The sequence below is a fragment of the Aquarana catesbeiana genome, linkage group LG01, assembly GCF_042186555.1.
Source record: "Aquarana catesbeiana isolate 2022-GZ linkage group LG01, ASM4218655v1, whole genome shotgun sequence".
NCBI classification, from domain to species: Eukaryota; Metazoa; Chordata; class Amphibia; order Anura; family Ranidae; genus Aquarana; species Aquarana catesbeiana.
Genome location: NC_133324.1, coordinates 563604095 through 563629899, shown reverse-complemented (window position 1 = coordinate 563629899; position 25805 = coordinate 563604095). Strand labels below are relative to the sequence as shown.

Below are 25805 nucleotides of genomic sequence, written 5' to 3'. Positions count from 1 at the left end.
ATATCTCTGCTCTTGACATGCTATGGCTGCTGATAACAGTTTGGTATAATCTCAAATTGGGGTTGCTTCTATCTTCTACTTGCAAGAAATTTCTGACTTTGACAGCAGTGCACCTACAAAATGTTCCTTTAGCCATCTGACTGCATCCCCCCAGCCCAGTCATTCTACTTAAACCCTTTCCCTATGGCATATTTCTGCTATGTATTTCAGCTCCAGTGCATATTGCAGAGTAGATTCTCCCACTCTCTGCTGTCTGTCGATGAAGTTACCGACTGGTTACCACTTGGTTAAACACCACTTCTAATTGGATAACTATCTTGTCAAGGGAATCCTGATGTTCCGTTGCGAGGTACAGGATTAACCTTTTTGATTTCCCCCTCTAAGATGTTAATAGCCAGTTCTGTCTACTGAGCAGGTGGGATCCCTTCTGACTGAATCAGGCCCCACAATATCTTGGCACAATCACCCAAGTCCTGGCCTAGTCCTGTGTACTTCAGTATTTCTTGCAGCAGAAATCCTGCCAGGTATAAGAGGTTTATTAATTCAGGGGTGGCAGGTTGCCTGCTTCCCTCTGGAGTAATACTACTGGGCACTGCTGTCATGCCATTCCCATCACCATTGTCTGACATTGTGGATCCTGTTTGTAGACATCAAGTTGACTAGAAGTGGAGTAATTCTCAATGGGGGAAGTTTATTTAATTTTGCCTGCTATTTTGGAGAATTGATAGGCTCCCTGTTACTGCTTTGTTCCTAATACCTCTTTCTGTGTTTTATTTTAGCTGGGCTGCATGTCATGGGGCTGTCTGACACACCAGAGTTTAAATAGTGCTCAATGCTGGGAAAGATCTATTGTGAGCTTTCGGATCTGAAGCTGTGTGTAGATGTCTCTGGGAGAGAGAAGGCATGTGATGTTGAATCTGCACCATCTTACTTTCCCCAGGCATGTTCCAGCCTTACCCCATTCATATCACTCATGAAGAACAAATTTCTTTCCAGGAATCATGTTGAGTTGAAAGCTATTTCCACACCCAGTTTGGTACTCTACATATTTTAACCTCTATTTTGATTGATTTCAGTATGTATATATTGATGTAGTTATTCAGGAGAGGGTAGTGTGACTGGGATTAGGATTAAAACTATCTGAAATTAGGTTATCAGACATTAATATTGATGGGAAAATGCTTATTCCTTTTATTTTAATGTTTTTGTTTTTTATGTTTTATTATTAAATATAAATAAAAAATACTTTTTATACTACATATTGTCAGGTATCTTAAAAGTCCATCTGTTGTTGTCCCTTTTGTATACTTTACATATCCTGAAATAGGAAATCTTCCAGACCATTACAGAGTGGAGTCTTGTCAATTATAATCAGCAATTCATGAAAATTAGGGAAGTTAATAAAGCTAACAGAACACACCAGTAACTTTCATAAATTGCAACTTTATTTTTACATTTCATATAGAATAAACAAAATTGACATTTCTACTACCAATAAAATAAAGCTAAAAATAATGAAATGCAAAGCTGCTGCTTTGTGCTAGCATTACAAATGAATCCTTGACAAACTCCCTTCTGCGCACCTCCAGCAATTTACACCATTGATCCATGCTAATAAGCAAAAATCAGTAAGGAATAGCATTGCATAAACATATGCAATATTCATACTGGCTGCAGATTGGGAGCAGAGTGTACATTTGTTATGTGTCCTTCTCAGCTCGATGAAAGTGAATTGGTCTGAGTTTCACACATTAGGGTATAATATCACTTTCTAGCCTTGACTAATTAAAGATAGAATATGATATTCTACAAGTGACAAATTAAATTCTAAAAAGCTTGGCACATGGGATACATATTTGTATACCATAAAAGAGCAAAAACAAGCAAAAAATGTTCCAAATGTACAGAGTTTAAATTCCCGAGACTAGTGATAGTCAGTTGCTTTCTTTAACATTTGTAAAATGTACATAACTTTAATTTGGCAATAGGGAAAAAGGATTGCTGAAGCATTTATAATGTCATTATCAGTCTGCAGGTTTAGAGCAAGCACTCTTTTCTACCATTCTCTGGTATATCCCCTTTTATTTTTAAGCTGTGCTATGGTTACAGTTTACAACAGCGTTTGAAATGTGTATGATCATGCAGCCTACACACAGATTAAGGCTTTGCTTTAAAGCATTTTCAGGTTTACTTTTAAGGTTTTCAACGGGTTTACCAATTAAAATTCAAGATGACATGTTATCTTAAAAGAATGGCTTTAGAATTTTACCTGGAAACAATGCAAAATTTATTGTGGTCACCCAAACATCTTACATTTTTATTTTGTACTGGCATCAAAGATCTGACAGCATTTCATATATGGTAGGAGAGCCTTTTCTCTAGCAAACAAGCCCCAATAGTATGTTTTTTTCACGTAGAGCAATGGCAGATTGGTGTTTTATTGCCCATAAGAACAGATTCAGATTCGTCAGTAGTCATAAAGTGCCAAAGTCATCTGCATCAAAAGTCTATGATGTGACCACCTCTGGAAAGTGGCATAAAACGGTGCATGTCTCATTTTCAACATGCACTGATTTTACGGGTCAGCAGCAGGACAGTAAGGAAGCAACAAGCCAAAATATCCAGGCCCTACAAACTGGAACTTGACCTCATACTCTGTGCAATTTTTACTGGAGCACCTTTATAATACGTGTTTCTTGTCTCTGCAATCACTCACTAGTTACTTTACCAACTGCCTCCTTTGTGGCTGTTACAATAGGGCTTGGTACATAGTTAAATGGAGTAACTCTGGCTGCCCTACTGGGGGAGTTGTGTCTGCTTGTGGGCAAGTTCACAACAGATGAGGTCCCCTTCCCTGACTCTGACATAAGTGTTGAGTTTATGCTGGTCCTATTTCTACTCTCTATTGTAGGTGAGGTGCTGGAGTTGGTCTTGGTTATGTTGATGTCCTCTGTCTGGACTACAGCATCACTTGTTTTCCTTCGTGGCTCACTATGCTCCTCAGAAAGTGGCAATGCACAGGCAGGCAAAGTGCTTCTTAGTATATGTGGGATATCTTCATCACGGATCCTTCTCCAAGTTGCTCTCCCTGAGCCTGGAGAAGAGTCAATCCTTGGAACTCTTTTTTCTTCATTTTTGGAGGTGCTATGGCCTGCCTTTCCCTCTACACGTGACCATGGAAGGTTAATGTGAGGGGAAGAGGAATATCTTTTGAAAGGCTCTGGTGGTGGTGGCATATTTCGGACAGGAAGTCGAGATGGACTCTCAGAACTTGTTCTTCTTGGTGGACGGTTTGGGGGTGATGGAGATTTAGGTTTGGGACATTTGTGTGCTTTGAGTTCCTCACAGCGGGAGGAACAGAGAAAAACAGCAGGTAAAGAAGCATTGCTTCGGGGGGGAGCCCTGTGTTGTCTCTGCGATACAGACAAATCGGAATGTTGTCGCTTCATTCCTCCTGCGGACTCTTTGATGAACGTTAATTGACGCAGGATTCCTGATTTGTCAGTCTCACTGTTTCTCATTTGATTAAGTCGACTGCTTTGGGCAGTGGGCCTTTTGCTTGGGCTCTGACGAGAACTAGCAGTAAAAGACTCCACAGCCAGTGGGGATGGACCAGGTGGAGCTCGAGGACTTGCTTTCCTCATGTATGGGATTCGTACAGGGGACTTCTGAGTTTTATTTCCAGGAGTCTGAGGATTCCTGATTCCTTTTGACTTTGGAGAAGGTGGAGTCACTGGGGATTGTGCTTTTCGAGAAGGTGTTGAATTGCTGGAGGAGCTTTGAGATGGCACAGTACCGATACGAGCTGGAGGTGTTGCACTTCTTTTTGGCAAGGTCATCTCCTCTGCGATTTCAGAGTTTCCAAGGCGGTGAAGACTCCGAGAACGTATAGAGTTAGTGACTTTTGTATCTTCCTGAGGTTGTTTATACTGGTAACATTGCTTGCTACCTGTTTCTTTATCTTGTGCTGGCATGTAAATTACTGTCCTTCCACGCAGGACCATGGGAATATTAGAAGTTTGCTTTTGGCCTTTATTAAACACTCTCCTTCCTCTGTTACTTCTGGAGCTTTCACTACTACTAGATAGTTGACTCGAAGCCCCATTTTTGGAACTCAGAGACCTATCCCTGTTTTGCTTGTGCTGTCCATACAAACTTTGTCGAGTGGAGACAGAAGGACTAGACATAAGGGAGTCAAAAGATGGGCCTCTAGAAATAGCTGACGATTCCCCAGAAATAGAAGCTGCAGCTTGATGTATCCAGTTGACTATTGAGTTAGCCCCCTCCTTAATTGCTTCCCAGTCAACGCTATCTAGATCAGACAAGTCTTCTTCTTGTGTCTTTTCCCCAGATGTGGTTAGCTGAACTTCTTTTTTCTCATTATTTTTAAGTTTGTGCTTTCTTTTCCGAGCTGAGAGCCTTCTCTTTCTGGGCATCACTGAAGAACTTTTTTCCTCATCCGATGTGAAGTTAGCTGAGGAGTCTTTTCTCTCAGTATGACTACTAGATGTCCAACCTTGTTGCCAAGAGGAATTTTTAACGGGTTTATTCAACTTACACTGGCTGCTTACAGGCTCTATGTCACTGAGGGAGCTCATTGAAGAGCTGAGAGAGTAACAAGGCATAGGTTCATCCTCTATAAAATTACTGAACTTAGAAGTAGACAAATTGCTTTTGCTTACAGGCTCCTTGGCCTCTCGCTTTGTTTTTCCAGAATACTGATATTTTCGTGGAGATTTAGATGGCTCAGTTTTCTTCCTTTGGACATCTTTACTTGAATTTATCAAATTAACATCATCCTCAAAGAAGCAGTATACTGCTTCCTCTGTTGGTGTAGTATGACAAAAAGACTGGAAAGCTAAATTCCCATGAACATTTTCTCCTTGCTTTATTTCTAGTCTTGAGGGACTAGCTGAAGCAGATACTCTATCAGTACATTTGGAAGGATTTCTATGACGTGTTTCAGTGCCCTTTATTGTGTCTGCTGTTTGAGGTGGTTTCAAAGTATAAGCACTATTTGTAGATATGCCAGCTTTGTTATTGATCTTTGTTAGTCCTGCAAAATTGTCTGTTGAAAACAGTGTTCTTTCTTCTCTCTGATGATGATCTAATACTGCTCCTAAATCTCTCATTTGCATTCGACTACTTGGCCTTTGTCTGAGATCTTGACTTTCCTTAATAGGGTACTGCAAAGTTTCATCACTAAGAGAAGCTGCACTGGAGAAGTTCACAGGTGTTCCCTCTGCCGAGTCTGTGAAAGAAGAGTTATCATTAATTAATTCATTTTTGGAATAAAAGCCTTTATTTACTGCCAGCTGTGAGTGAGCAGGAACCAACATGTACACTGGTAGCTGAACTGGTTTTTTGGTCTGAGCATTCACAAGGTGTCCAGAAAGCATTGATGTTTTCATTTTGCAAAGCTTTGTGGGCATAGCAGAGTGGATACACTCTTTCAGAATGTCAATATCATCATCTGAAACAAGATCAATTTCAGATTTTTTCATGAATCCCAGGATTCTGTCTTCATGACTGTCTCCATGTTTTTCATGTGCTACAAAGTTCAAAGGATTTTTCTCAGGAAATGGAGGGATGAGTTTAAGTTCCACGTCCTTTTGGATATAGTGTTCGTGCAAGGGAAGAGCACTTAAACTGGAAGCACATGAAAAGTTTTCTGTAGGTTTTTCCACTGTAAAGTAAATCATTGAGTCAATATCTCTTGGAATCTGGAACCTTTCTTTAAAATCAGTTATCTCCATGAACTTCTTCACGTTGTTTTCCCACTGGATGTTAAACTGACTAGCCTCCTTTTCTAGGTAGTTACTGGGGTCAAAACTTGGAGTTTTGCTTCTGCTTGGTGGCATGGTCTGTCCAGGGCTGTCTGGCAACTCACTGGGGCTTATTGTTCCACTAATCATCTCACTACATGGATCACTTTGAATTGAACTAGCAATGGAAGGACTCTCAAAGCTTCCTAAAGAACTGACTGAGCTGCAGCGACTCATCACTAATGGTGTCTCCTGAATGTAGTTTTCTGAGGAGCTTGATGGTGTCATATCTTCATTCCTCGAAGGTGAAAGGTCCCGGAGGAAATGTTTTTCTGGCTTTGTTGGGGGAGTAGCAATAGGCTGAGATGAACTGGGAGAAACATCATTTTTCCCCACAAGTTTCTGTCGGCCCTGATTGCACTTATTAAGATCAATTTGGCCATCCTCCACTTCAAGAATTTCCAAGGAGGAGTCACTGTCTATCTCATTTTCACTGCGGCTTGGTCCATCCAAGAGGTTGTCTCCAGATGAAAGGGAGGAGAGGGAGCTGCATCTAGAAAAACATATGGGAGTCCCTTCAACTGCATATTTTTGCAGGGACTCTTGCTCTCCATTTGAGGAGGAGTGAGCAGAGGCTGTTTCTAAAGCTTTTGAAACTGTATCAGGGGTTTGTGATGGGTGCAGCCAGGCCTTTTTCTTCATGGAAAGTGTATGATGCAAAATATTACCAGCAAATCCAGTCCCATTCTTTGCTAAATTGTCAAGTCCAGAAATATGCTTGTAAGAAGGAGAAAGTTTTATGGTATGCACAGAGGTGTCTACAGGAAATTTGCTGCTGGATTTATCCATAGCTGGTTCTTCTTCTGCCTGTTCGAAAGCCATACTCTTTAGTCCAGGTATAGATAGCTGTCTTTTTCTAGGATCGCTTTGTCCACTTTGTTCTGCCATGTTCTGCTCTTGTTTAACACGATCATTCATGTCATTTCTTTCAGGCTTTATGCCAAACATAGTTTTTAAATCAAGTCGACTAGGGCGTTTCTGATACCTTTGCAGGTCTTCTTTGTAATCCATAAATGCAGCTTTACTGCATGGTTTCATATGTTCTCTAGGGCAGTATCCATCACTTGTACTCCCACTGTTCAGACTATCATTAGAGAGACTTGTGTATGCTGTTTTCAAGCGCAAAAGGGCTTGAGCTCTGCTTAGATTTTCTCTCCTTACTAAGCCACTGTTCTCCGATAGTCTACAAGGAGAACAAGACTGAGCCCTGGCTTCATGAAGCTCATCAGAGCCATATGGCCAGTCAACACAATGATCTTCGGAGCTAAGACTGAAACTGTCATCAGAGGAAGTGTGCATTGTGGAGATATCTTCTACCAATCGCTCTATTTTTGCCACTGTACAACTAGCCAGTTTGTCAGCAATAGTGATCTCATCCTGGCATTTCTTTTGATCTGGTTTAATGCTGTTGGCTTTCTCTGTGTCTAGACCCTTCCTCAAAGACCCAGTTCTTGGCACATTCTGCCCCTGAGTAAATGAGGAGTTTAAGTACATAGAGAGTACAGAAGAATTTCCTGTTTCAGCACTGATGGAAGTATTTGGTATTTCATCATCATCAAAGCAGCCAGAATCTGAGGCATAATCTTTTACTAAACTCTCTATGTGTCGTAAAGGGCCCTTAATTGGTTGAGGTTTTAGTCCTTGTTTATCCATAGAGTCAAAAGTTTCAGCCAAATGCTTTGCATCAAGTTCTGCTTCCAAAGCTTTCTGCTTTCTCATGTACAGTGAAGGCATGCAAGATCCTGGAGAAATTACAGAAGTATCCTTGTATTTTATAGGCCGATGTGCAAGAAGGTTTCTCAAAGCAGCTGCGCTACCCATGGCAATCATCTTGTGCTTGGAATGGATGAGATTGCGTAACATACTGACAGCACCCAAATCCCAGAGAAGTTCCTGATCTTGTGGACATCTAGCAGATAGATTCCATAAAGTCCCACATGCATTGCTAACAATAGTCAAGCTGTGGGATTTTAGGTGCTGCAGCAAAGTCTGGAGACAGTTGTGCTCACGCAGGATCTGCCTGTAAAACAAAACAATTAAAGATATTTTATTATGTTGTTAACAAATTCTATGTTTTCCAAAAGTGTTTATTCTTTAAGCAAATTAACTGCTGTTAATAAAATATGCCAGCATAGTAATCTGATATTTCCTGTTCAATAATAATATGGTTGGTTATTAAATAGACCATTATTGGCCAGGGTAGTTAGAGGATAGCTGCTACTGGCAACACAATAAAGTTGATGTCCATCAACAACTATATCAGATAGTGCCAATCAATAAGAGCCATACATATGACCAACACATGTGAACTGGTGTGAAATACCGATAAATGGTGGACAACAAAGTATAATTCATTTTCCAACCAGTGTTATGTATATACATAATCCTAATCAGATATAGATATGGTTATACTAAAGTATATATGGTTTGACTAGCTGTAAAACATAATATGGGCAGGGCCAGGAGTTGTGGTACCCAGTAGCTGGGGAACACTCACACAGAGACCTACAATAGATGTAAGTTCTTATATTTGAAGAAATACTATAGTACAGAGTGACAGCAATACGTCAGCAAAGCTAGCACTATTGGTCTAGTGTTATTATTGGACAGTGTTATTACAACACTGTCAGTGTCTATTACTCTGCTCTAATACTGCATAGGTCCAGATAGGCTAATAGTCCAGGAATTAATGGCACATGTTGCAGTTGAAGTCAAACAACATTGGCACAGAAAATGCAGCGGTGTTTCTCACAGGTACACAGTAAGGCACTATTGCAGGCAGGGCCTACTTTACCAGGATGGCATCTGCTAGAGGGGTAGCTGACTGGCAATACACAGCTAGCGGTTATTCTAGGCTGACAGGAGGATGGTAGCAGCAGCTCTGGTGACTGGATAAATAAGAGGAATACAGCAATGTCCCTATTCTGTCCCTCCTTGAGCAGGAACCTTTCCCTAAGCTTCTCTCTCTCCCTAACCAGCGGGGTACCTGTCCTATCCATCCTCAACACCCACAAAAGCATGCCAAACCCTGGCAGGGTTCCCTATCTATAAGGGTTGCCCCACCAAAGATGGACACCAAAGGTCACTGGGGATTGCAGTGTCAATTCAGACACCTGCTCTCCCTGTGAGGACTATGGAGCCCACAGAGGAACAATGCAGCTGCAAGGCACCAGCATGGTAATACTGTTTCAGAGTAGATGACTGCAGGTTTTGTAGAACACTGTCACCTTTGGTTATATAGTTGCAGAGTTACTATAGGTAAATCATAAAAATGCCTGAGCAGAATTCTAAATATTTTAGTGAGGAAACAGTTTACAAACCATATATGTATTTCAACTGTTTGGCTTGACTTCTGCTTTAAGGGCCAGTTCAGTTTTTTTCTGCATCAAAAACGCATGGAAAGTAGGTTATATGGTTTCCAATGGCATAGTTTACACCAGTGCTTGCAGTTCCAGTGCGTTCCAGTTCCAGAAAAAAAGAACATGCTGCATTTTTTCTGCACTGGAATGCTGTAAAACGCATCAAAAACGCACTGGAGCGCACCTAAATTCACCAAAAACAGACTGCAACATACTTGTCCTTATTTAAAAAAGAGGGGGGAAAAAAGCACTGGACTGCATCAAAAACACACTGGAACACATCAAAAATGCACATGCAGAAAAGCACCTGGAATGCATCCGGACTGCGTTTCTATGGTGTGAACTGGCCCTAAGGTAATGCACTAAAAGGGCTCCCTGCAAAGAAGACAAGCTCCCAGCTCCAGTCAAAAAAAATTAATTTTTTGAGGAAAATTATATTACTTTTGCAACGTTTTGCTGCTGTTGCTGATTCCATTAGAGAGATTCCCCCCTCAAATTCCATTCCCCATACCTGGGACAGAAAGTAAGGGGAAAAAGCTCCAGTGGAGTCACAAATTACCATAATATACACCATTTTTTAAAGAGTTCACAAACTTTTCAAGTTCTAATTGCTGTCTGTGTTCCCACTGCAGATTTTCCCCCTATCTTCTTGTCCTGGTGTCAACCTTTACCAGAAAGTTAGGGGAAATCTCTCAAATAAAGACACAGATGGCAATAAACACATAGGAAAGATTCTAACCCATTCCCATGCTGTCAACTTTAAAAAAAAATATTTTACTGAAGTTAGAATTTAAAACCAAACTGCCTCTAGCTAATAAATGCCACTATTGATGGATATATTTTTTCTTTATCAAAATGTCAACCCCATGTTAATTCTTTTCCTTATACTGGCTTCATTTCCTGTTCAAGAATTGGGTACTACTAAGCTGTCTTGCTGCAGTGTGACAATGGAGGCAATGGAAACATGCCCAATTACACGGTTGTAAAGGCTCAGTTATATTTTTTTTCAAATAACAGAGGGTAATCAAGAGATAAAGATGATTTACCTGTAGTCATCACGGGTGGCAATAAGGCTGGACACATTCCTCAGAATGCCTCCCCCACTCTCTATGATGGACAAGGAGTTGCTCTGACACTTGTAGGTTAGGGTGCTCACCAGAAACCCAAGGGAACCTTCAACTGAGCAGACAGAGGCTTTGTTCTCAGTGCTATGAGCGGATAAATTCCACAACGCACTTAACACGCTTTTCAGTGTGGACTCCTGAGGAAGGAAAAAGACAAATCTTGAATTTAAAAAAACAAAAAACATTATTCATTTAAAAACATGATGCACATATGCAAACCTTTTAACCAAACAATCTGGCTAATGCCTCAGATATGATGAGCTCTCTTTACCTATAGCAGTCATCTTTTTTCTGTAAGGCCGGCCATAGATGGAGCAAATTTCTTTCCTGCAACCACGGGTCACTATGCTCTCTCAGCAGGGGGGCGGGGAATGATGTGCTAGCACAGTGATTATTAGCTAGCTATCGGCTATAACAGTTCAAGGTTATACCCAAGTTGATCGATCTTTTAGATCTGCTTGAAGAGGAACTGCAGTCTGCTCACATAATTTGTAATAAAAATATCTTTGCCATTCTGAAGCTTCCCTCCAACCACATTGCATATTATTTTATATATACTGTGATGCTGTACTTGCCAAATATGCTGCAGAAATCTCCCTTCACTAATTCTGGCTGCAGCCATTTTAAATGTGGGAAGCTGAAGCTGCTGTCTTTACTTCCTGGATTTACACAAAGGCACACAGAAGCACACCTCCAGCTCTGCAGCCCTGCAGCTCTATTTGGCCCTCTTATGACTCACCCCCCCCCCCTCCCTTCTTGGCAAAGTCTCACAAGAGTGAGAGAGAGAGAGAGCTGCGCATGATGTCATAAGCCTAGGCTAATGACCAGACGAGAACCAGGAAATAGGCTGTATAAGGTATAAGTAAGGTATAAGGCTGTATAAGGTCTAGTTAAAACAACAAGGGCAGAAGATTTAATAGATAGAAAGTTGAAAAAATGACTGAAGGTCTGCTTTAAGACTTTGGGGTTGATTTACTAAAGCCAAGTAAACTGTTCACTTTGCAAGTGCAGTTGCAGACAGGCCTAACATCAATCTTAGAGGTCAGCAGTGGTAGCAGAGGGCTAGAAGATGTGGCTAAACGATCAAGTTAGGAGTCCTCATCAGGGGGCCAGAGGCAGTAAGAAAGGACAAGGACCACATCAGGAGAACAAATATCCATTATGGGAGATTTACTAAAACTGGAGCGTGCAAAATCTGGTGCAGCTCTGCATAGAATTCAGCTTCCAAGTTTTATTTTCAAAGCTTACGTTAACAAACTTGAGTTAGAAGCTGATTGGCTACCATGCACAGCTGCACCAGATTCTGAGTGCACCAGTTTTAGTAAATCTTCCCCATATTGTCAAACCAGATTGTAATATGAGACATGGAATCAGAACAGACTAGGGTCAACAGCAAAGATTTGTAGGTCAGGCTAGATCTGCAATGAGCATCTACTGGAACCTAAAACAGGAAAACGGAACACTATCCACAGGTGTTGGCTGTGTTGATGCCAGAATTTTATAAAACCTAGGAGCTAACTACTGGGCAGCATTGAAGGACAGCAGCCTGTGTACATAATCAAGCATATTTGCATGTCTGCTGAGGTGACATTCACCATATACCAATGACCACAAATAATGTGCACCCAAAAGAGCACATGTGGCAATGGGAGGACCCTGGGAAAATAACTTATGTGACCCTTTCCAAATATATATAATATGTAAACTAAGCAGATGAAGTGAAACTGTGTATTACTCTATTTTTCTCTTTACCTTGTTGGCACGCAATGCACACTGCATTAAACTTATAACGCTGCCCACTTCACGCAGAATCTTCTTGCTGTTAATATCCGCTCGCCAGGACAAATTCCTTAGTATGCTTGATGCCACCTTTAATATACACACAGTTGACATATTAGGCCTTCATATTGATCCACCGGTTTAGAAAGAGAATTCATGCAGAAGACACCTTCTTACCTGCTGAAGTTCTTCACTTTCTGAAGCCAAATGAGCAACAATTGCCTGCATGCAGCCACGCCGAGCGCATAATGTCGCCTGTGAGAAGACAAGGCTTGGTAAATATGACTGTTTTCAAGATTTTATGTGAAATCTCTAACTCATGTTCATCTGCTGATGAACTAGGATAACAGGTTATACAAATACATTGCCTTTTTTTAATGTTGAATAGCAGTGATTTAACATAAGGGGAAAATAGAAAAACAAGTTGGTCAAATGGTTTGCCCCTTATATGAAATATAGTCTTTCACTTGAATTAGTTGCAAGTGATCCCTTGACAAGTCTTCCCTTTGTAAATACGGGTGACCATATTTACTTGGATCGGTATCTGGGATTCCAATTTTACCCTGTTAGGACACCTATTAAAGAATATAGCAGCATTTAGCATCAATATTTTATCTTGCAGGTAAGAGTAAAATATATTTTCAAAGCCTGGGTATAATCACCACAGAACAGTGAGGGCAAAATGTAGGATTGTTACAGTTTGTTCCCAAGTTTGACAATATTATAAGATGGTGTGGTAACTCCATGATGGAAAAAGGACAGCAATAAACATGAAATTACTGCTAAATCCACAAATGAATGAACCCTCCTTGGTGCCCTTATTGGAATCTATAGTTGAGCAGGGTATGAAGTGTGGCATTGCGAGCTGTGTACATGATACCTGTTAGTAAAAAGTTGTAATGAACAATGGCCATCACTCACTAATGGCCAGTAAACTGAAACCTGAAGCTTTCACACATGAGGCTAGCAATGGGATAAGAGGGTTGGCAAGGCATATTCATTGTGCAGAACTACTAAGGTGGAAGCAGAAGTCACATAAATTATGAATGTATATGGCTGCCACAATGTACGTACATAAGTATTTCTTAATTATTAACGCAGTAATACAATTAATTTGATCTTTCATAATTATATACAATGATCTTTAAGTTTTATATGAAAAAATGTTAAAAATATATATATAGAATACTTCTAATACTGCGTCCAAGATGAGCACTCATTTTATGTAACTGAAATGAATGATAACAACCAATTTTCTTGGAGCACTCCTATACTGTTACTGTACTTTGCACTAGAATAGTATTTCTTTTGGAAAATAATTTGACATCCCTTTTTTTTATGAAAAAAAAAAAAAAAAGCATTTTTGCCTGCTTCTTAGAGATACCAACCTAGCACAGTGGGTATTTGGTATCCCCATTTCTAAACTGTCATTTGTATGCCTGGAGAGAGGGGGAACATTTTCAGTGATAACAGCTTTTCACAAGGATGCTCCAGGTGAAAAGATGAGCAAATGGTAAAGCTGAATACTGGGGAAAAAGTTACCCCTGCAGTGGGGCCCCCTTTGCATGTCAAGAGTAAATGCTTGCTTCTTCTGGGGGATAGGAATAAGCATGATTTATACATTATTCCTTGCTCCCCCAAGGCAGCCATTGCTCACTTCCACTCTCTGTTACTCCTGGGATGCAGATGGGTTCTCAGCATCCTCACGTACAAAACAGAATCTGCATTATTTGTGATGGTGTTGCAAAAAGTCAGGCAGTGAAGACTAGTGACTTTGGGGCCTGTTCTTACAAAGAGGAGAAAGCCTGCAAATGTGTAGAATAAGGTAAGTATTTTACCGTATTCCTATCTAAGTATGTAGCGCCCTCTAGTGTGTGCTACTAGAAGTGGCAGGTTTAGGAAAATGTATCTGACTCATGTTTAAAGCCTGTGAGTCTTAATTAGGTCAGGGTTCACTAGAGTTCAGGGCTGGATGACTCATCCTGACAGGTCTCTGGTGCCTCCCCCTGGTGTCTGGAAGGTTGAAGAACCTTCTAGAACTAGAGGGGGGGGGGGTTAGGAGGAGCTGCCAAGAATATTTATTGGGCCTCGGCCGGTCCCCAGAAGTGGGCTGGCAGGGGCCAGAGACAATCCTATAGTTAGACATGGGCCATTCCAGCTGGGGAGTCAGGTGGAAAATAGAGATGGAGTGCTGAGGAGAGGCCCTTGAGGGAACCCCCTGCCGGGGAAGGGTGATATCGAGGGGTGGAGGCAGTTGAAGGAGAACCTTCAGGAGAGGGAGTGGGACAGAGCAAATAAGTGAGTAGAGATCAGCACTGAGCAGGGACTACACAAGTGGAGAGACTGTCAGCTGTAACAATACTCTTTGAAAGACAGCAGTGAGCTTAGTCTTCATTCTTGCCCTGGGGAATCTCCATGGAAGTGTGCCAGTCAGGCAGGACTGGGTCAGAAAGTCAGTCAGGAGGACTGGGAGGAAGATAAGCCAGGCATAGCTGTTGGCAGCCAGGTGAGCTAGCAATTTTCTACAAGCAAGTGAAGCTGGGATCAGTGGCCACAAGGGAAGCAGAAAGAGAAATGTTTGCTCACTGCACTACTTTTTTAAGGAACTGAGAGTTCCTGCCAGTAATGGACCTTTGCTGAGCTAACACAAAACTGTTAATCCCCTCAAGAGTGAACAGCAGGTGCTTTGCTGAGGAAACCATGTTTGTGCAGGAAGAAGGATAAGTGGACTTTTTGTAAATAGGGAGGAATTGAACCTTTTGCTCATAGCTCTGGACATTTTTTGGGCATCCCATGATTCCCTACCCCATCCAAATTATCAACCCCTAATAAAACATCAAAAACATGCCAAGGACTGATTTCCTAAATTGAATATATGAAGGAAATGCTGTGTGACTGGCTGTGCAGCAGTGGGGACCAGGGGCACTAGCTAGTCCTATGGGGGTAGTGCTATACCTGGACAAAATGAGCATATATCTTCATGGAGTGGACCCCACTGCAAAAGTAACTTTGTTCTCCAGCTCCAGTAACTCTTTGTAATTAAAGCCCAGCTCCAGATCATTTTTTTAATTAAAAATGTTATTAGATATATTAACAGTAAAAAGGCAAGACCAGAGCACATTGCCCACATAAAAGATAAGGATGGGAGGATGGTTACAGAAGACACAGAGAAGGCAACTGTACTAAATGCCTTCTTCTCAGTTTTTTATGCAGGGAAAGGAGGGGTATACCGACCACGACAGTACTAATAGTGACACATCATAGGGTGTACCCTTGTGGATAACAGAGGTCAGAGTCAAGGAAAGACTAGATAAGCTTAACACAAATAAATCACCAGGATTGAATGGCTTACACCCGAGAGTCCTCAGAGAAGTCAGGTTATAGCCAGATCATTGTTCCTATTCTTTTCGGACAGCATGCTGATAGGAATTGTACCAGCTGATTGGAGAAAAGCCAATGTGGTACCAATATTCAAAAAAGGGCAGAGACAAATCCCTGGAAACTACAGGCCAGTCAGCCTAACATCAATAGTAAGTTAATTATTGGTGGGGATGATAAGGGACTATATCCAAAAATTTACAGAAGAAAAAAGTATCATTAGTAGTAATTAGCATGGGTTTACGAAGGGCCATTCCTGACAGACCAATCTGCTAACATTCTATGAGAAAGTGAGCTGTAATCTAGACAGGGGGAGGCCTGTGGATTTGGTGTATCTGGATTTTGCAAAAGCATTTAATACAGTACCCCATAAACTATTCATTTACAAGCTTAGGTCTGCAGGCATAGACCATAAGGTTTGTTCTTGGGTAAAAAACTGGTTACAGGGGCATGTCCAAAGGGTGGTGATAAGTAATGTGTACTCAGACTGGTCTGGAGTGTTAAGTGGGGTACCCCAAGGTTCTGTCTTGGGACCAGTTATATTCAATTTATTAATTAATGATATAGAGGATGGGATAAATAGCTAAATCTCAGTTTCACTAGGGGGAGAACCGCTGGGGGAATCAAGGATGGAGAAAGATCTGGCGGTCCTAGTAGATGACAGACTGAGCAATAGCATGCAATGTCAAGCTGCAGCTACCAAAGCCAGCAGAATTTTAGCATGCATAAAAAAGGGGATATACTCCAGGGATAAAATGATAATCCTGCCACTTTATAAAACTCTGGTTAGGCCACATCTGGAGTGTCCAGTTCTGGTCACCAGTCCTCAAAAGACACGTGCTGGAACTGGAGAGAGTCCAAAGAAGGGCAACGGAATTAAAAAGGGGACTGGAGGACCTAAATTACGGGGAACGACTACAAGAACTAAATTTATTCTCGCTGGAGAAGCGACACTTGAGAAGGGACATGATAGCTATTTACAAATATCTCAATGGTGATCCCAGCATAGGAAAAAAAACTATTCACTCTCAGGGAGTGTAAGAGGACACAGGGCCACACAATGAGATTGGAGGAGAAGTGGTTTAACCTTAAACTGCACAGGGGGGTTTTCACTGTCAGGGCAAAAAGGATGTGGAACTCTCTTCCACAATTGGTGGTGGCTGCGGGCAGTATGGCTATTTTAAAAAGACTCTTAGATGTGCATCTTAAAGAACACAACATACTGTACAGGGATATGGGAAATAATAAATGCTGAAAATCTTATGTTAACTTGTGTAAAATCCCCCTCTTTGATTAATCAAATTATATTATTAAACAATAAAATGTATACAGATAAATTAGATACTTTATGATGGATGTGTTGTCACTGTTTGGTAAGTCAAGGCCATTGTGTCTAAATGATCAGATTTCTCAATGCTGAGCAAGGAACACAACTGTCCTTATTTTGGATAGAGAGAAATAGTGTGCCTGTGAAGTTAAACACAGACAGGTCTGCAACTATTGTAAATTTAACATCCATTTGACGTATTAGTTCTCCTGTAGGTCTATGTACAAGAAGTTCAGTAGGCCTTAATATCCTCTCAGTAGGCTATTTTACCTCTGTTGCTTTAAATTATGCACATAATGCATACTGCATTCCGTAGAAAAGTTACAGCTTCACAAAGATTTGCATTAGCTCTTTCTTACATAATGTAAAATAAATACATAACAGTCAAAACACGGCTATAGTGCACCAGTTCAAATTGCTATGGCTCAATTGTGCTTATAAGCAAAAACATCAGTTTTGCTTCACAGAAATACATTTCATTTGTCATACAGCTTACATAAAAAAAGAAGACAATTTTGCCAAAGAGCGACAACAGACTATCAAAGACACTGTTATAAATGAGTTCCATAATAATGTTAATTCTACATTAAAAATTTTATTTATTTCTCACCTTGTTCACCACATCCCCAAAAGTAAGGTTAGTAAGGGCCATTCCTGCATATCGTCTTAGAGCCAGGCTGAGTGGATCACTGGTCATTCTGTGCATCTGGTAGTCTACCTCTAAGAGTTCTGCAATTGCCTGTAGACCACCTATGGAAAGCACCAGACACAGATTCCTCATGCAGAACTGCTGGTTTCTATATTCGGTGGTTATTATGGTTTGGATGAGAGGATTATGGAAATGGGAAGGATGATGTTTTTTGCTGGGCAAATATTCTGCTACACTTCATAGCTGGATTGTAATATATTGTTGCTTATACATTAACGCTGAACTCCGAGAAAACAGCTAAACACACAGGTAAAAAATATATACATAACTTTTTAACCATCATTGTAATTGTGATTAGCCTTGTATCGAAGTCATCTTTGTCAGAGAGCAAGGCCAGATTGGTGAACCCACATTTTTCTGCTGCAGTTAAACAATACAGCTTGGGCATCAACCTGTCTCTGAGCTATGACTGGATAACACAGGAGAAACATCACATTGATTATCACCACTGGCGGTGCGTCCATTAGGGGTGCGCCGCCCCCTCTGTCACGCCACCCCCTCTGTGTAGAATGTATAGATTAATGCATAGCACAGGTTCATGCATAGCATGAATCTATCCAAGGCCGCTGTAGCCACCCCCTATTCAGGCGTCCGGCCCCTTTTCAGATGCCGGGCGCCTGAATTACAGCGGCGGTGGTGTTTTTTTTAAGCACCTGATCAGAGCCATAGGCTCTAATAGGCTTCAAAAAAGGTGGACTCGGAGCGCAGAACATTGCGCTCGCAGTCCATCCAGGTGTGTTAAAAAAGCGAATGAATAGCCTAATGAAGGAAGAGGCAAATGGAGGACACAGGAGCTGTCTCTTGATCCGCTGCTCATCCCACCACCCCACAGTTCGCCGCCATCACCCGCTGCCTGATCCCCCGCCAAGATGGGGGTAGGTGCCAGGCAGTCAGAAAACGGGCGGGCGGGCGGCGGTTACAGTGACTGCATTTGACAGGCACAGTGCATTGATGGTGCACCGTGGCTGCATTTGATGTGCACAAGTGGCTGCATTTGACGGGCACAATGCATTTATGAGGCACAGTGGCTGCATTTGATGGACACAAGTGGCTGCATTTGATGGGCACAAGCGTCTGCATTTGATGAGCATAAGTGGCAGCATTTGATGGGCACAAGTGGAAGCATTTGAAGGAGCACAAGTGGCTGCATTTGATGGGCACAAGTGGCTGCATTTGATGGGCACAAATGGCAGCATTTTATGGGCACAAGTGGCAGCATTTGATGGGCACAAGTGGCTGCATATGATGGGCACAGTAGTGGCATCTGATGCACACAGTGGCTGCATTTGACGGGCACAGTGGCGACCTTTGATGGGCACAGTGGCTGCATTTGATGGGCACAGTGGCTGCAATTAATGGGCACAGTGGCTGCAATTGATAGTTTTTTTCAGTATTTTTCAGAATTTTTTAGTTTGTTTGCGCCCCCACCAAAAATTTTGAGCACCAGCCGTCACTGGCTATCACATTGCTTCTGTAAGCATATTTAAAGTTTTGTCTGACAGAAGTGGGCAAAAGAAGAGCCCAGATTGGCTCGAAATATTCCCATCCCATTACCATAATAAGTGCTTCTGCACGGGCTAATGTAGTTATGTATGCCAGTTCTATATAATATATACAGTTGTGCTCATAAGTTTACATACCCTGGCAGAATTTATGATTTCTTGGCCATTTTTCAGAGAATATGAATGATAACACAAAAAACTTTTCTTTCACTCGTGGTTAATGTTTGGCTGTGTTTACTCTTTTTAAATCATAATCACAACAGAAACTACCCAAATGACCCTGATCAAAAGTTTACATACCCCAGTTCTTAATACCGTGTATTGCCCCATTTAACATCAATGACAGCTTGAAGTCTTTTGTGGTATTTGTGGATGAGGCTCTTTATCTTCTCAGATAGTAAAGCTGCCCATTCCTTTTGGCAAAAAGCCTCCAGTTCCTGTAAATTCTTGGGCTGTCTTGCATGAACTGCATGTTTGAGATCTCCCCAGAGTGGCTCAATGATATTGAGGTCAGGAGACTGAGATGGCCACTCCAGGACCTTCACTTTATTCTGCTGTAGCCAATGACAGGTCAACTTGGCCTTGTGTTTTGGATCATTGTCGTATTGGAATGTCCAAGTACGTCCCAGCTTCCTGGCTGATGAATGCAAATGTTCCTCCAGTATTTTTTGATAAAATACTGCATTCATCTTGCCATCAATTTTGACCAAATTTCTTGTGCCTTTGTAACACCCCAAAACATCAGCGATCCACCTCTGTGTTTCACAGTAGGAATGGTGTACCTTTCATCATAGGCCTTGTTGACTCCTCTCCAAATGTAGCATTTATGGTTGTGGTCAAAAAGCTCAATTTTGGTCTCATCACTCCAAATGACTTTGTGCCAGAAGGTTTGAGGCTTGTCTGTGCTGTTTGGCGTATTGTAGGCGGGATACTTTGTGGGATTTGAGTAGTTATGGCTTTCTTCTGGCGACTCGACCATGCAGCCCATCTTTCTTCAAATGCCTCCTTATTGTGCATCTTGAAACAGCCACACCACATGTTTTCAGAGAGTCCTGTATTTCACCTGAAGTTATTTGTGGGTTTTTCTTTGTATCCCGAACAATTTTCCTGGCAGTTGTGGCTGATATTTTAGTTGGTCTACCTGACCAAGGTTTGGTTTCAACAGAACCCCTCATTTTCCACTTCTTGATTAGAGTTTGAACACTGCTGATTGGCATTCTCATTTCCTTGAATATCTTTTTATATCCCTTTCCTGTTTTATACAGTTCAACTACCTTTTCCCGGAGATCCTTTGACGATTCTTTTGCTTTCCCCATGACTCAGAATCCAGAAACGTCAGTGCAGCACTGGATGAAAGATGCAAGGGTCTGTCAGGAGTTCAGAAACTAATTGACCTTTTATGCACACACACTAATTACAAGCAAACATATTACAGGTGAGGATGGTTACCTTTAATAGCCATTCAAACCCCTTTGTGTCAACTTGTGTGCATGTTATCAGGCCAAAATCACCAGGGTATGTAAACATTTGATCAGGGTCATTTGGGTAGTTTCTGCTGTCATTATGATTTAAAAAGAGTAAACACAGTTGATTTATAATAAAATGGCTTCAGCCAAACACTAACCATGAGTGAAAGAAAAGTTTTTGTGTTATCATACATATTCTCTGAAAAATGGCCAAGAAATCATAAATTCTGCCAGGGTATGTAAACTTATGAGCACAACTGTATATATATATATATATATATATATATATATATATATATATATATATATATATATATATATATAGTGTTTATTGTGTTTATATATTGTGTTTTTTAAAACTGTAGAGAGTACAGCTTAACGTAATTTTGTCAGTAATTTATTTAGTGAGGTTGGGCAATGAATGCATAATACACATTTTACCTAGTTCATTCATTGCTCTTCTGTATTCTTCATCAAATGATAGTTTCATAATGGCACAGCTTGCTTGGCAGATCTGCGGTTCCACGGGCACGGGAGCTGAAAAAATATCAGTTTGCAACTTCAGATGCAGCAATGCCACATATTTATGTGTTTAATAAATATGACACGTTTGCAATTGTTTGCTTTTAACAAGTCCGAAAATGTAAGACAATTAATGAATTTGTTTTATAGGTTTTTGTCCTGTCACAGCTCTTTGCTTTATGACTTTTAAAAGTTCTGCTTAAGAGCAGGGACCACAAGATGTCTTCTATTAGCTAAAAAACTATTCTCTTTGTGCCCCTCTGATACTATTTTCACTTTGTCACTGACTTCAGGCTAAGGCCTGCCAACTGCCACTCTCAATAACAGTGCTTTTCACTGGACATAGATTTAGCAGTTTGCGGATCTTGGCTAAGATGTTGGGTACCAGTAACAAACCAAACTTGTTAAAAAGAAGCACACAGAGGATGGTTTTATGACCAATAAAGGTAACAGCAGACATTTTGTTGAGAATATCCTTATAAAGAGGGCTTTTAGCTTTAAAAGTTTAGCATAGGTAAATCTCAAACCTCATTATTCACATCTATGATGCCATGGTGAGTACTCATATGTGTGAGTAGTCTGTTTACTGGCCAACCCGTGGTTACTCTACGTTGATTTTTACCAGCACTTTCAGTATATTGCAGAGCAGTGGCATTCCATTTGCAGGGTGGTGAGACTGGTCCTCTACAAAAGCGGGTAATAAGGGAGTGGATTGTCTGTAGAGAATGACATCTCAGCTGGTCTTAAAAGCAGTCCTTACCCTCCAACAGTGAGGTTGATTTACTAAAACTGTAAAGTGTAAAATCTAGTGCAGCTGTGTATGGTAGCCAATCAGCTTCTAACTTCAGCTTGTTCAATTAAACTTTGACAAAAAAAAGGAAGCTGATTGGTTTCTATGCAGAGCTGCACCAGGTTTTGCACTCTCCAGTTTTAGTAAATTAACCCCAGGTGTCTGCAAAGTTCTGGTGCTGACATCACTCTCAAAATAAAAGGGGAGTGGGAATAGGACCCAAGGTGTCCTTACCTTCAGTGAAGGAAAAGGAACAAACTGCGGTTTAACCTGATATAACTTTATTAGAACAATTAGTAGAAACAAATATTTATCATTGAAAGGAAAGCATAAACAATAGGAAATTGCATGTGGTAAAAACTGACAACGTTGTCATTTAAAAACGCATGCCCATGAGCTCAGCCATATCCTAATAGGTGAGCCGGTAACCTGTTACCTGAATTGACCAACAATACTGGTCATCAGGACCCCGCCCATTGCGTTTTTTACTACGATTTGGCTGACATCACTTGGCAGAGTCAATGTTAGCAGCTTGAAAGCAGCAGAGCAGCTCCTCTTTCAGGTAAGTAAAACTGGGGACATACTAAAACATTTAATGCAAAAATGGCTTAATGTAGCTTAATGTGTAATAAAGTGCCTAAACCTCAATAAATTGCCCTGATTCTTTGTGCAGCCTAAGTTTTTACCTTTCCAAACATTTCCTGGAAGTTTCATGCATTTTGATGTTCCACAGGGCAAATTAGGGACATTAAGCTTGTTTTCTGGGGAGCCTATTGTGTCTTAATGTACAAAAAGACCTTAAATGTTAACCAATTTCCCCCAAACTTCACACAATAGAAGACTCTATCTATGCCAACATATTCTGAAAATGTCAGCTCATTTAGTAAATCACATTAAAAGTTATTCACATTAAGCTATATTTTACAATGCTAAAACATTTAATGTGAACAGCTTAATGTAAAAAGAGCTTATTGTACCATAATGTACCTAAACCTCAATCAATTGTCTTGAAACTTTGCACAGCCTAAGTTCTTAACTTCCCAAACCTATTCTATAGGTTTCATGCATTTCGGTGTTCCACAAGGCAAACTAGGAAAATTAAGCTTGTTTTTTTAGAGAGCTTATTGTGGCTTAATGTACAAAAAAACATAAATGTTAACCAATTTACCCCAAACTTCACACAATAGAAGACTCTATCTATGCCAACATATTCTGAAAATTTCAGCTCATTTGGTAAATCACACCAAAAGTGGCACCGCTAACACCGCACAGTCCTCACCCCCCACCCTGATGTCTTGCATCTCTCCATCTGTCTCCCTGTCTTACACAGTGGAGCAGACTGAAGCCACCTCCCACATCTACACAGGAGGAGGGAGTCCGAGGAGGGACACACTGCTGTGCCTATCCTGCGCTGTTCTGAGGTCTGTAAAAATGTAATGCTAATGGACATGTGCTGGGGGGGCCCTATGGGAGGGGAGGGTTTGTACTGATGGAGGGGGGTGGTCTGCACTGAGGGAGGTCTGCACTGATGGAGGGGGGTCTGCACTGATGGAGGGGGGCTCTGCATTGATGGAGGGGGGTCTGCACTGAGGGGGACTGCACTGAGGGGGGTCTGCACTGATGGAGGGGGGTCTGTACTGAGGGGGGTCTATACTGAGCAGATCTATACTGATGGAGGGGGGTCTATACTGATGGAGGAGGGTCTGTACTTAGTGGGGGGGTCTGTACTGAGGGAGGGGATCTATACTGCTGGAGGGGGGGTCTGTACGTAGTGGGGGGATCTATACTGAGGGATGGGGGTCTGTACTGAAGAGGGACTATAGTTGGTGGAGGGGGGGTGACACCAATTTTTTCTGCATCGGGTGACACCAATCGTAGTGACGCCACTGAAAGAGCTTAATGTACCATAATGTGCATAAACCTCAATCAATTGTCTTGAAGCTTTGCACAGCCTAAGTTCTCAACTTCCCAAACCCATCCTAGAAGTTTCATGCATTTCGGTGTCCCACAAGGCAAACTAGGAACATTAAGCTTGTTTTTTGAGGAGCTTAATGTGGCTTAATGTATAAAAAAAAACATAAATGTTAACCAATTTAACCCAAACTTCACACAATAGAAGACTCTATCTATGCCAACATATTCTGAAAATTTCAGCTCATTTGGTAAATCACACCAAAAGTGGCACCGCTAATGCCGCACAGTCCTCACCCCCTACCCCGATGTCTCGCATCTCTCCATCTGTTTCCCTGTCTTACACAGTGGAGCAGACTGAAGCCAACTCCCACATCTACGCAGGAGGAGGAGGGAGTACGAGGAGGGACATATGCTGAAAATTTCAGCTCATTTGGTAAATCACCCCAAAAGTTATTCAAATTAAGGTACATTTTACAATGCTAAAACATTTAATGTGAACAGCTTAATGTAAAAACAGCTTAACGTACCATAATGTTCCTAGATCTCAATCAATTGTCTTGAAACTTTGTACAGCCTAAGTTCTCAACTTCCCAAACCTATCCTAGAAGTTTCATACATTTTGGTGTTCCACAAGGCAAACTAGGGACATTAAGCTTGTTTTTTGGGAGCTTAATGTGGCTTATTGTACAAAAAAGACCTTAAATGCTAAACAACTTCCCCCAAACTTCACACAATAGAAAACTCTATCCATGCCAACATATACTGAAAATTTCAGCTCATTTGGTAAATCACACCAAAAGTTATTCACATTAAGCTATATTTTACAATTCTAAAACATTTAATGTGAACAGCTTAACCGGTTCAATACCGGGCAATTTCACCCCCTTTCTTCCCAGGCCAATTTTTAGTTTTCAGCACTGTCGCACTTTAAACGTCAATTGCGCGGTCGTGCGACGTTGTACCCAAAAGAAATTGACGTCCTTTTTTTCACCACAAATAGAGCTTTTTTTTGGTGGTATTTGATTGCCTCTGCGGTTTTTATTTTTTGCGCTATAAACAAAAGAAGAGCGACAATTTTGAAAAAAACACAATATTTTTTACTTTTTGCTATAATAAATATCCCAATTTTTTTTTAAAAAAAAACACATTTTTTCCTCAGTTTTGGCCGATACGTATTCTTCTACATATTTTTGATAAAAAAAATCGCAATAACCGTATATTGATTGGTTTGCGCAAAAGTTATAGCGTCTACAAAATACGGGATAGATTTATGGCATTTTTAAAAAATATATATTTTTTTATTTTTTTTAGCGGCGATCGCGATTTTTTTGGGTGACTGCGACATTATGGCGGACACATCGGACACTTTTGACACATTTTTGGGACCAATCACATTTATACAGCGATCAATGCTATAAAATTGCATTGATTACTGTGTAAATTTGACAGGCAGTGAAGGGGTTAACCACTAGGGGGCGGGGAGGGGTTAATATGTTTCCTAGGGAATGATTCTAACTGAAGGGGGAGGGGACGCACTAGGGGATGAGACCGATCTGTGTTCCTCCGTTCTGGGAACACAGATCGCTCTCCTCAGAGCTGACAGGCTGTGGATCTGTGTGTTTACACACACAGATCCACATGCCGGCCCGGTTAACGGGCAATCGCGGGTGCCCGGCGGACATCGGGGCCGCCGGGCACACGCACCGGGTCCCGAGGAACGCGGCAGGCGCGCGCGCTCCCGGCGGCGGGCGCGCGCCCCCTAGACGGCCGGGAATCCCAGGACGTCATATGACGTCCACCCAGGATGGGAGATCCCATCTGTGGACATCATATGACTATGGGCGGGTAGGGAAGTGGTTAATTCAAAAAGAGCTCAGTGACGTTGCTAGGGGGGGGCAGGGGGTGCGGCCCGCACCGGGTGACACCTGCCAGAGGGGTGACATCCACGGGCAGCGGCACCGCTAATGCCGCACAGTCCTCACCCCCTACCCTGATCTCTTGCATCTCTCCGTCTGTCTCCCTGTCTTACACAGTGGAGCAGACTGAAGCCACCTCCCACATCTACACAGGACGAGGGAGTCTGAGGAGGGACACACTGCTGTGCCTATCC

General features: G+C 41.5%; 1 protein-coding gene across 1 annotated transcript in view; it reads right to left on the bottom strand.

Moving 5' to 3' along the window:
* Nucleotides 1–1423: 1423 nt before the first annotated feature.
* The window catches only part of APC2 (APC regulator of WNT signaling pathway 2), a 121216-nt gene continuing 96834 nt past the window's right edge, over nt 1424–25805 (bottom strand). Inside the window, exons 11-16 of the mRNA XM_073596700.1 lie at nt 20911–21006; nt 17403–17542; nt 12265–12342; nt 12061–12177; nt 10231–10445; nt 1424–7845 (exon numbers count right to left, since the gene is read on the bottom strand). Coding sequence (XP_073452801.1) covers nt 2709–7845; nt 10231–10445; nt 12061–12177; nt 12265–12342; nt 17403–17542; nt 20911–21006 — 5783 coding nt within the window. The 3' untranslated portion in view covers nt 1424–2708. The remainder of the gene's footprint in view (nt 7846–10230; nt 10446–12060; nt 12178–12264; nt 12343–17402; nt 17543–20910; nt 21007–25805) is intronic.